This window comes from Pseudorasbora parva, chromosome 16 (genome assembly GCF_024679245.1).
Source record: "Pseudorasbora parva isolate DD20220531a chromosome 16, ASM2467924v1, whole genome shotgun sequence".
NCBI classification, from domain to species: Eukaryota; Metazoa; Chordata; class Actinopteri; order Cypriniformes; family Gobionidae; genus Pseudorasbora; species Pseudorasbora parva.
The window spans coordinates 37,181,488-37,193,732 of NC_090187.1; the positions used below are offsets into that span (position 1 = coordinate 37,181,488).

At 37.5% G+C, this 12,245-nt stretch overlaps 1 protein-coding gene across 3 annotated transcripts in view; it reads left to right on the top strand.

Annotated features, from left to right (window-relative positions):
• Positions 1-12,245, top strand: part of gnao1a (guanine nucleotide binding protein (G protein), alpha activating activity polypeptide O, a) — a 107,132-nt gene that overhangs the window by 74,828 nt on the left and 20,059 nt on the right. For all 3 annotated transcript variants that reach the window (XM_067418890.1, XM_067418891.1, XM_067418888.1), the window contains exon 4: positions 3,844-4,004. In XM_067418890.1, the coding sequence (XP_067274991.1) occupies positions 3,844-4,004 (161 nt within the window). The remainder of the gene's footprint in view (positions 1-3,843; positions 4,005-12,245) is intronic.

The window sequence follows — 12,245 nt, forward strand, 5'->3', positions numbered from 1 at the left end:
TTTATTTCATCCTGGTGGAAGAGATCTGTTACGCTGCTGCTGTTATTGCTGCTGCTGCTTCAAGCACAGAGACTTGCTGCTGCCAATATATACACACACATGATGCTTTGAGCCTGTAAGAAATGCTGCTGGTAGAGAAATAGCACTTATAAAAGTACCTGTAGCAGATCAATACAGGTGGGAAGTTTCATAGGAATGCCCTGAAAAATGCCATAGCAAACACTGACCAACTATTTAAATGTTGAGCAGAAAGCTCATTGACTCCAGATGCAGGAAATGATCAGCTTGTGTTGTGTAGTCAGCAGTGGAATTGTCAGCAGGTTGCGTTAAAGATTCACTATGCATTTTTGGCCCCACTTTATATTAGGTGGCCTTAACTACTATGTACTTACATCAAAAAATAAGTACAATGTACTTACTGTGCCTATATTGTATTGCAAAACACCTATGCTGATAGTGAGGTGGGATATGGGTAGAGTTAGGGACAGGTGTGGTGTGGGTCAGTTTAAGGGTAGGGTTAGGTGTAAGGGAAGTGCCAGCTGTGTACTTACAAATGTAACTACAGAAATTAATTACAGATGTAATTACATGCAGGTATTTTTTATAATGTAAGTGCAATGTAAAAACATGTAGGTACACAATAAGTGCATTGTATCAAATTATTAATTAAAATGTTAGTACATAGTAGTTAAGGCCACCTAATATAAAGTGGGTCCGCATTTTTTTATCCACTAGAGGATGTTTCTATTAGAAACAAAGGAGTAGTTTGATGACACCAAGTTTGAGTGCAGAATCTTGGGATATGTGGTCTCCACCTCATAGTCGGTGGAAAAGAATCGGGATAGGATTTTCATGGATGCGATTATTAACGTCAATGTAGTATGAAGCAGAGCAGGACAGAGTGTTGTGGAGCTGAGCAAGGCCGCTGGAGCGATTGTTTAATAACACGCATCGCGAGCAGCGGGACTTTTATTATGACGTTACGGGACAGCCACAGGCGCTATTTCCACTTCTCTGGTCATGAGTACGAGGTAACGCAGCTCTGTTTATCATATTAGATACATTGAAGTGTGTTTAAAATGATTTTATGACGTTACAATGTATGTTCGCTCAGCAGCTGTGGTGACACTTGTTACACACTGCTAAGAGTAAAGCGTTTCTTCCGATTAAAAACAGAATCTGAGGGTAACGCAGATATGACGCAATTGACAGAAGACTCTCTCAGGCGTCCCGGCTCCTTGGCTAAAATAGCAATTTTCTCACAATTTACTAATAGCTGGAAACATTTGGGATATTGTAAGAACTCAACTGAACAAAATATATAACACTGGCCTAGTGTTTTGTGGATATTTTACTGCAAAAATACTACATAGTGCACCTTTAAGGACCCATATATGTGCGTGCATTAGTGCAATAATGATTTAATGATTATGAACTTCATTTAAAAACTATAATTGGCACAAACAAAAAAAAAATCTACTTTTTTGCAAAGCAAAGTTTTATTTTCTTTAAAAAACCACAAGCAAAAAGTCAGTTAGAAAATAAGAACAAATAAACCAATGATTTTCACCACATTTTTTTTTCTCAGTTGGGTCTAACAGTATGTTATTATTCAGGTAAGAAATACTACAGAAATTATAGTAATCTCATGTAAATAACACTGTGGATAGTCTTCATTGTAAAAATTAAATAGATTAATGATTACAATTGATAAGTAATACAACTTATTCAGTCAAGAGCAGAGAGTGATTCCCTTATCTTTCTCAACTATGCTTTCCAAAACCGACTGTTTAACTGAATACTCGCCAGGGTGGGCATTTTGACATTACATAATAATTTTATGTGCAGTAAGCCACTCATTTTCGACTCACAAGCTGTTTGAGCTTATTCGCTCCACTTGTATAGGTAAATAAGTCTGTTGGTGTGAGCGTAAAAACCTGCGTGAAAGAAAGAACTATTTAAGCGGAGCACGGAGCAGAGCGAGCGTTTTCAATTCTTTCCTATTCAAGTTGATCTTAATGCTCACACGTAACTCTAATGTCTATTGGAATGAACTTAAAATGCTCACTCGCTTCATGCCAGTACACATGCACTGTGAATGAGAGGAAGTGGGTGTGTGTCACCTTCACCGTCGGAGAGAAGAGAGCGAGAACATGCAGTTGACGTTATTGCCTGAGCCACTGAAACAAAACGGACTGGCTCGGAATCGGAAAGACGCGAGACTGATATATACTGTGTGTGTGTGTGTGTGTGTGTCTGTGTATTATATATATATTAACTTAAAATGGTGAATTATATCAGCTGAGAGTTCTCTCTCACACAGTATCTCTGCATCATATTTCTCTGTAGAATAAAGGCTAATCATCACAGAATGCACATAGGAACCAGGGGATCATGTCCCCACTTGTGAAGTTGGTAGGTTTACATGCAGTATATTCTCAGCATCATTAAAGATCTGATTTGAGTTGCTCCTTCTAAAAATCCAACACATCTGAGTGCACCCTTAAAGTTCCTCTCTTTCAAACAGAACAACTTAATGTTTTAAACTGAGGAATAATAATGTCACTTTCAGTTGATAGTGCTAGGAGAGTCACTGGTTCTGCCATCTCATTTCTTTCTGTTATGCCCTCTCATTCTGCCCTTGCATAAGTTTGTGTAACCCAAAATTGTAATGCAAAGATAACTGACCAAAGGTTTTTTTTTTATTTTATTTTTTTTATTTTTTAGCAAGAGCCACATTATGGTGAGGGCTTTATAAAACATTTAGTGCCAGCAAATATAATTTTTCCCCTATACAGGCACAAAAGATGGGAACATGCTTATTTCTAAGTCATCCTTTCTCAGTGCAACCAAGGATGTTGAAAATATATAAACCTCCATTGTGTGGGCAAACAAGCATGTTTATTGGAAAACAATTATTTTCTATAAAGACATGTTTTTATAGCTTCTCTCAAGTATCAACTTTGCCTCAAATGTTTCCGCTGAACTTCTTTGGAAGGAGTTAAAATAGACACAAATGAGTCGATTGTTGACACATTAAAGCCACAAACACAATCACAATGGCAGTGAAAAAAATAGCTGCAGGTCTCCATTCTCAGTGCTGTCGTTTGCTAGTAGGCGTTCCCACATTGCATCACTGCTTATTTGCATAAAGTTGAACTCTGCTTGACTTTGTCTCATTACCAACGGTCGTGGTTGCTCATGTCACTGGAAAATTGCAAAATGAATGTCTTTTGTTGCCAAAAACAGTCACTGTGAACAACCCTGAAGAGGGCTTCCCTTACGAAAAGGAAAGTAAAAATAAGAAAGTATACTTTCGGTCAACTTTTATATACTTCTCAGAAAAATAGTTAAAATTGCACTTAAGAGAACACTTCAATGTGTACCTACATAAACTAAAAAATACTACTTGTATCAAATAAAATGTAACTATTAGTAAATGATGTTCACTTGTAGTATAGATGCAGTACAAATGAAAAAGGTGTGCGCTTAAGTTTACACTTACATTTATAGTACCCTTATATACTTTTGTATAATAAAATGGGCCAATTTATTCCCAAGCAGTATTGAAACAGTACACTTACAAGTTTACTACTAGTAAACACTGATATTTGTGTACTTACTACATAAAGTGTAAAATATACTCAAACATTACTTAAGTGTATACTTCATAAAATTAACTTGAAGTAAGGGTTTAAAAATGTGATGAGAGAGTTCATATTGACTTTTAATTGCAATTTTGGAATATTAATTTGGAGCCCAGTTTGTGACAGTGTTCTTGAGTTTGTGACTCTCTTCATCACACTGATGGATATTCTGTGTGTTTTTTTTTCTTTCTGACAGGCTGATGCTAAGATGGTCTGTGATGTTGTGAGCCGTATGGAGGATACCGAACCCTACTCTCCAGAGCTGCTGTCCGCCATGATCCGCCTGTGGTCTGATTCAGGCATCCAGGAGTGCTTCAGCCGTGCCCGCGAGTACCAGCTCAATGACTCCGCCCAATAGTGAGTATGGCTGCCTGCTGGAAAGAGCCGTTAGTGCTTTTACGCTTCATTAAGAGCATTCTGCCTAAATATACGCATCTTTTATTATATCATTATATATCGCACTACAGTCCAGTTCATTTTAGAGGCATGGGGCATGTATTTAATGGACTGTAAATTAGGTAGAACTACATTATAATATGTAAAATCTTTATTTTCAATGCTTGTTTGAACAGGTTGCTTTTAGAGTATTACATGAGTACTAGTAAGGTAGAATCTGGAGTAACGTTACCAGCTCACAAGTTACACAGAAGCAGACAATATAAAAAATACAAAAGGGGAATCCAGCAACACTTATGATAAGGGGAACTTATACTCAAATTACCAACACATTTCGACTTAAAAGCCTTCTTCAGGGTACCAAATTATTTGAAATAGTTTCAGAATTAACTAAAGTTCCCCTTATCAGAAATGTTGCTGAATTCCCCATGTTTTCAGCAAAATGTCACTCTGAAGTGAAAGATAATTTCATGTTTTTGTGCTGTATATATGTATAATAACATGGAAGAAGTTTAGTCAGCATTTTATTTTGGATTTTGTGGTTTAGTGTAATAGTTTGGGAAGCCAGTTCTTGTGGAAAGTGGTGTTTAGATGAAGAAAAATGACTCACAGATTGACAACATAGTTTATGTTGCTATGAAGCGCATGTGGGGAGGAGAAAGACATAGGGTAGGGTAGCAGTGCTTTTTGGAAACAGGTTTTGTTGTACTGGTTGGAACTTTCTTCTTACCCTGATACCAATCAATAAAAGAAGTGGTCTAAATATATATATATTTTTTTACATATATCTTCTGTGGAAGTCTTAGGACCAAAATGTTTTTCATTAGATCCGAATGCACAAACCTGCCTGTCAACACGTTTTTGCATACCTCCGAGCACCTGCTCGCGCAGACATCAAACATCAGCGTGTTCCATGAGGCTCTGCAGAGTTGTAGACAGACGGTCACTGAGTGTCACAAACAAACAGCAGCCGTCTTTTACAGTTTATCAGGTACCAAAACAAGCTTATGCAGCTTTCTCGCCATGTCCTAAGTACAATAATTCAGAGATGGCAACCTGTGACGTCCGTACTCTGTTCATGTGTTTTGAAGGAGGTGTGACTTTGGAGAGGAGTGTGGGATCTTTTGCCTTTAAAGCTAGCTTGCTATTGCTAGCCTTTCTGAAATCACCTACCCTACCTTTAATGTTTAGGGTGCCTAAAACAAGTTAGCTTGACAAGCCTGGGAAAGACGTTTTTCTTCAATATGTGCATATAAACATCACCAAGTTTTGCATAAATGTGCTGTCTTTTGTTCAAGGCAGTATAGCACATGAATGATCAGTAAGACAAACAAAGTTTCCAGTGGTGAAAACAGAAATACCACAGGAAGGACAATACATTTATACTGTTAGGAGCTGAAAGAGATGCACCAATGACAGTATATGGCTATATTACATTGCTTAACAAGGTTTTTATTTTATTATTATTTTTTTTAATAAATATTACCATATTTATTTTTTCATATTCAATAACATTGCTAATATTTAAAGTTTTGATTCTTTAGGATGAATTTAATTTCAGTAGATACTATGAATGCACACACACACACACACACACACACACACACACACACTTTTTCCATTCATAACCTGCATTTGTTTTTTCTTCAGATGACCCAATTTAGTCACAATGTCTGCAATACTTTCAATTGTTCAGCAGTTTTCAAACTAATTGTATTTTCTTATTGCATACATAATTTAATTTAATATATATATTTTTAATTTTGTTTATAATTATTTTCTATTATGTATTGTATTATAGGTCACACTGTATCACATTTAATTCAGACTGTTTTTTTTTTTTACAGACTGTTACAAATGAGTGCAAAATATATTTCCGGTGGTTGTGCTCTAGTTTTTGTAGCTGCTCAGCACACAGGAAACACTGCCTTACACCAGTGTTTATGTTTCTTTGCTTGCTTGCGTGCGCGTGTGCGTGTGCGTGTGCGTGTGTGTGTGTGTGTGTGTTTGCACTAAAGACATGGCCAGCTTGACAGGTACAACTTGTATTTCTAAATCATTCTTTCACATCAATCACTGACTGTAAGAAAAAGAGTTGAAGAGAGATTCAAGATCAGTTCCTTTGGGCTGAATGTCCACACCGGTGGTGCACAGTGTGAAGCACACTGGCTTCCTCTTGTCTTTTGGCTGTAGTCTTGTCCTTCTCCTCCCTAAGGGTCCATTGAACTGCTGAATATATCAGGAGACATTTGCGGCGCATTGGTCTTTTTGCAGAGTGAGATGCTGTAACAGGATTGGGTCAGCGCTCATAGTCATCTAAAAAACTTCTATCATTATCTGAACGTCTTCCACTATTACCGTCCTTCCTCTCATTCTCTCACACTCACCACCTTCTTCTATGTTACTCTGATATCATCCACTTTATGGTGCCATGGATAAGTTCATCCACTCTTGTCCAGCCTAACTGACTCTCATCCTGTTTAAAAAGCTCATCCCTTTTCACACCACAAACATCCTAGTTGTGTTCCTCTTGTCCTCTCAGTTTTGTTCCTGATCAGTTTTATTTTTGTTTTTGACTTCTTCTTTTCAATTGTAGGTCTGCTAATTTAATTTCTTCAGTATTTTCCCCCCTGATAATAGCGGTAAAGAGAAGCATGCTCCACTTCTGGTTAAAAGAGGCGTGCTGCATTCTGACTGTAAGTCATAATTGCTTTTGGAAGTGCACTAGCCTAAACTTAAAGTTGCTATATTTTGTGTATTTCAGTTCAGCATCTTCATTCTTGATGTTTCCAGAGCAAATATAGGAAATCTATGTTCACATTTAGGTCTTGGACAGTATGATGATGACATCCTGTGAAAATGTATCATCTTTCGGATATACCTTCATTGGCTTTGCCTTCAGAAGATGTAGTGTTTCACTGGTTCTGTAATTTTTGTGTGGGTGTGATAGTGGATCTTCACTGAATTACTGCCAAAATCAAAATAACTTGCATCCTGGCAAAATAGGTCATTTTTTTATTGTTTATACACACACACACACACACACACACACACACACACACACACACACACACACACACACACACACACACACACACACACACACACACACACACACACACACACACACATGCACACTTTACAACAGCTTCCTGTTCCATCTTCCTTATGACATAACTCCCTTTTTACATTTTTCAAAAGCTTAACAGCGATAAAGACCTTTGAAATACTTCTATAATTCAGTTTCTAATTTTTTTTGTCCTTTCAAGTAAAGTCAATGAGTGTCCATTGCTGATTTGGATCTAATGAATTTCGTTATATGGACAAAAACAGAAACATTCTTCAAAAATAGAGAGTCATTTTGAACAACATGAATGAGAGTAAAAAATGACAATGTCATTCTCATGTCATCTCTCTCTCTCTCTCTCTCTCTCTCTCTCTCTCTCTCTCTCTCTCTCTCTCTCTCTCTCTCTCTCTCTCTCTCTCTCTCTCTCTCTCTCTCTCTCTCTCTCTCTGTGATGGGGAGCAGCAGACAGCAGGCAGGCCGCTGAGAGGTGTTGCCAGGCAGAGCACTCAAGCAGCAGCAGGAAACAGAGGGAGGGTGGAGGGAGAAAGAAAGAAAGATGGTGTATGAGAGAGAGAGAGTGAGCAGGGGGAAGGGCAGAGCTGGCAAGCAGCCTGAGTGGTAGAGAGATACGAGTTTCCCATACTAAAAAGAGAGAGAAGTGAAGAAGCCCTACAGCACAACCCCGCCCGCATGTCCATTAGGCCTAAAACGACAGAGTAAAGTCCACATAGTGACGTCATATTTATAAAAGATTTACAATAGTGCATACAGCTACTCCACAGAACACCATCAGGGCATTGAGTTTATAGGAGATAAAAACATGAGCTGCTGCCAATGTTAGAATGCACTTGCACACACGTACTTGTACATAAAAGCCAACCATTCTTTTTTATTGTATATATTCTCTGCACTTACAGCCAACTACGCAGAGGTCTTGTGTGTGTGTGTGTGTGTGTGTGTGTGTGTGTGTGTGTGTGTGTGTGTGTGTGTGTGTGTGTGTGTGTGTGTGTGTGTGTGTGTGTGTGTGTGTGTGTGTGTATATATAAATATATATACATATTTATAGTAAGACCTCTCTGCTTAGTTGGCTGTAAGTGCTGAGAATATATACAATAAAAAAGAATGTATCTTTTTTATATATATGTTTATCTAAAATATCATAAAAGAAAATTAAATAAATAATTTTCTGGATTGTTAATTTTTTTAATACCAAGCTTTGTATAAAGATGGTTCTCAACAATTTTATGAAAGATATAACAGAATGATATATCATTTTGCTTTATGCAATATGTATAAAATGGCCATTAGTGGGTTTTCCCATTATATACAATATATCTGTACTTTGTATAGATACATGGTTAATTTGCATATTAATGTGTTCTTGTGGTAACATGTACTAAAAAAGGAAGTAGTAATTGGCAAGATTTTCATAGAAATGTTTAAATTATATCGCTATTTACTTATTCACAACTATTGTGTTGGCCAAAATGCCTGATGAAAATTATTTAAGTCCTGATGTACTCTATGAAATCAATGCTCTGTATTGTACCAGAAAGTCATATTTTGATTTGAAACCCCATAACATTTTTCTAAGATGTTGATTTAAATCATAGATTCAAGTTGTAATTACGAAATGTCATATTTCCTTAAGTGTTAAATTCGAGTACTAAATTTATGCCATTTTATTTATGTCATTTTTAAAGTCCAAGGAGAGTTGTCAGAGTTGTTGTTTGGAAACTTCCAAAAGGCAACACTCATGCTTGTGTCTGAGCCATGACTCTAGTGAAATTTGCCTTTAGTCAAATGTAATGAAAGATTACCGACGCTTATTGTGGTTTTATCAGGCCAGTGCGGACAGTTCTAAAAAAAAGCTTATGGAAATCCTCAGTTAATACAGCTGCTCTAAATCTGCTATTTGTTAATAGACACAAAGATGCTGAGAGGACCGTGTGCATAGCCAGCAGATACAGGTCACAAAGGAACGTGCCCCAGTGAGAGAGGTAGCACTAACACTCATCAAAGAGAAGAGAATATGTCAGTATACAGTCATCCTTATTACTGCTGTTCAAGTGATGTCCATTTAAGATCAGTTCATACTTAAGTACATACTGTGTCAGGTAGACTTGAAAGAACCTTTGAGTTAAGTGCCACTGACTAAAGTAATCCTGCAAGCCAAAAGTGCCACTCATAAACATTGATACATCTTAGCAAGTCACAGCAAACAGCACCCCCTAGAGTCAGTGTAGTGAGCCATAAGAAGAGAAATATGCAAAATACACATTGAAGTTTCTTTCAAAAGCTCTCTATATTGTTTCCATGTAGGGATGACAAAATACAGTGGGTCCAGACAATTGAGAATCTTTTTAATTATTTATCATCACAGCAGGTTTGTGTAAAACCTGTCACAGTAATTTTGCCAAGGAAGACATGTTCCTGGATCAACATTTTGTTAATCTTGGAAACAACATTCTTTTCTAAAAGTTGAGTGCTAAACCTATCCATACCCCTAAACCTAACTAGCCATAACTTCTCCTTAAAAATCTGAGGGAAATGACAGGTGAATAACACTGATGTAACACCTAACCATGGGTGTAAGTCTAAACTTTACATAAACCGTAAACTTGTCCCTAAAATCTGATGTGGTTGATTGGAATGTTGTTCCAGAATCAACAAAGATGTTGAACATGTACTTGTTGGAATCAAGTTCACCTCCAGCTTTACACTTTCTGTTTGTTTCCAGGTTTAAAACATATTTTGTTTCCCAGATCTTGCCAGTGGTCTGAGACTTTTGGGTATTGCTGTATGAGTGCCAGGACACATGACACAGAGCTTGCCCTTACTTCCTCTGATATTTATTGCAATTTTTTTTCTCAGTCCTCTTTCTGCTCTCTTTCCCTCTATTTCAGGCCTTATATTAATTTCAGCCTGTGCCTGAATCAGCCACTGAACCTGGCTCCATGTCAGTAGGCTTCTTGAAGGGAGGTTATGAGGTCTGAAGGCTGTAAGTGTAGCAAGGGACAGAACAAGGGGGAAAGATGGATAACTTGTAGTAGAAAAAATTGAAACTGTACTGTAACGCTAAATATCCATCTGTAGGGCGTCCTGCCTTTCAGTGCCATTTGCCTTTGTGGTAGACTTTTTTTACGCATGTGAAGAATACTGGGTTTTTAAAGCATGATTTTGAGCTAGAGAAGAAACATTCATGATGACATTGCTGTCAGATTTGAATACAATATTATTGCCACATAATCTTAAATTTTTTTTTTTTTAGATATTTCAGTCCCATTTAAGTAGATATGAGTTGATACCTACTAGCCATGTACGAATGGATGTGCTCACTTTTTACATTAAAATAAAATGGTAAGAAATACCAGTTTGCAATATCAAACAGCGTAACAAGCTGTTTTGTACAGCTAAAAATAACTGGAAGTAGATGGCACCGGAAGCCAAATTCAATGAACGAATGACCTTGCTCGCGTTTATGTTAAAAATAAGATGGATTGGGGAAATTTCCAAGATGAGTGAACTGACTTGCCTTAAAGGGACTTTGTTGTAGTTGAGTTCTGAAGCCAGTAGTGACGGTGGAATATTCACATTTCACTGCAGAATTCTGTTGCAACCAAGGAAACCTTCGGCTGCAACATCTCAACGCCACAGATGGACAGGAAAAGGAGGAAGAGAAGAAAGAGATAGAGAGAGAGGGGCAGACTAAATAAAAAGCAAGAGCAGAATGTATATAAGATACAATTACACAAGACACAGAATGAAAAAATCAAGCTGATCTAAAATTCCAGCAGCAATAATTGCAGTAATTTCCCTCTAAATGTGTCAAAACATTTTTCGAAATTGCATTTTTGATGTAATCATCCATTAGATGTCTACTGTCTACCCGAATTACCAGCCAAAAGCTTTGATGGATGTTTCGGTGTCTAGTGGTACTCAACCTTCAATTCAACTGGCATCCAATTTGGAGGCACACATATTTCACTGTTTCTTTCATCTGGAAGATAAATGACATCCACAGCCTTAGAGAATATACATCGCACATTGTTGAAATGCAGGCTCAGTCCGTCCTGTCTGCTTGCATCACTGTTGTGTTTTGAAGAGGATAGCTTGTGTATATGGATGTCAGCTGTGAGTGGCACAAGAAGGATGTTTCATGTTTTATTTTGACTTTATGTCCTATAGTCTGATTGACTGTCCTGTGTTTAAGATCATGTCTTTAGTGGAATGGACTCTCGTCAGATTTTTTGACACTCACTAGCATATGAAAAGCAATGAATAATTTTTCTGTCAGAGCTAAGATTAATGAGGGTCTGTCAACAAAAGATGATGGGGGAATTCACAAAGGGGCCGTTTACACCACACCGTTTTCAACTAAAACTGAAAACTGTTTGCATTTTGGCCATTCATTTATAAACTTAAAAATCATTTATATACCTATACATACTTAAAGGTGGGGTAAGTGTTATTTCAAAACCGTTTTAGAAAAAGGACTCGGGCCGAGTGCAATAACAAATTTGTAGCCAATCAGCAGGTAAGGGGCGTGTCTACTATTGATGGTGAGTCACACAAGACGGACATTAGCCGAGAACTAGCTGCTTTTGCTTCACTATGCTCGTGTGTCATGTTTGCTTGTTTGTCCATTTGCAATCATATTGTCACTCACTTCAGCGATGATAAAGACCCGTTCATTTCCACACCATATGGAGCATCTAAATCTCCTCACCTTGTGCTTCAAGCATCATGATCAGCTCACAAAATGTGTCCGACAAGTAAGATACTATACTCCTAATACATGTTTGTTTCCTCTTTTCATGATCTATATAACCCTTATCCGGTCATAATTGTAATATATCATTAGCTGGACTGTCGTGCTTGTGTTCTATCAAGTTGTTCATGAGAATGGTTTGTGTTTTTGTGATCGCTATAACTCTAATCTTGTCATAATTGTAATATGTCGTTAGTTGGACTGTCGTGCTAGTGTGCTATTGAGTTGTTCATGAGAACGGTTTGTGTTTTTGTGATAGAAGGGATGACTTTTTTTTATTGAATATTCAACCTGGATTAGTAACACACAGATTCTGCTGTAGTCGTTGCCTGGGGGACCCTTTTAGGGGTAGGGGCGTGTTTGT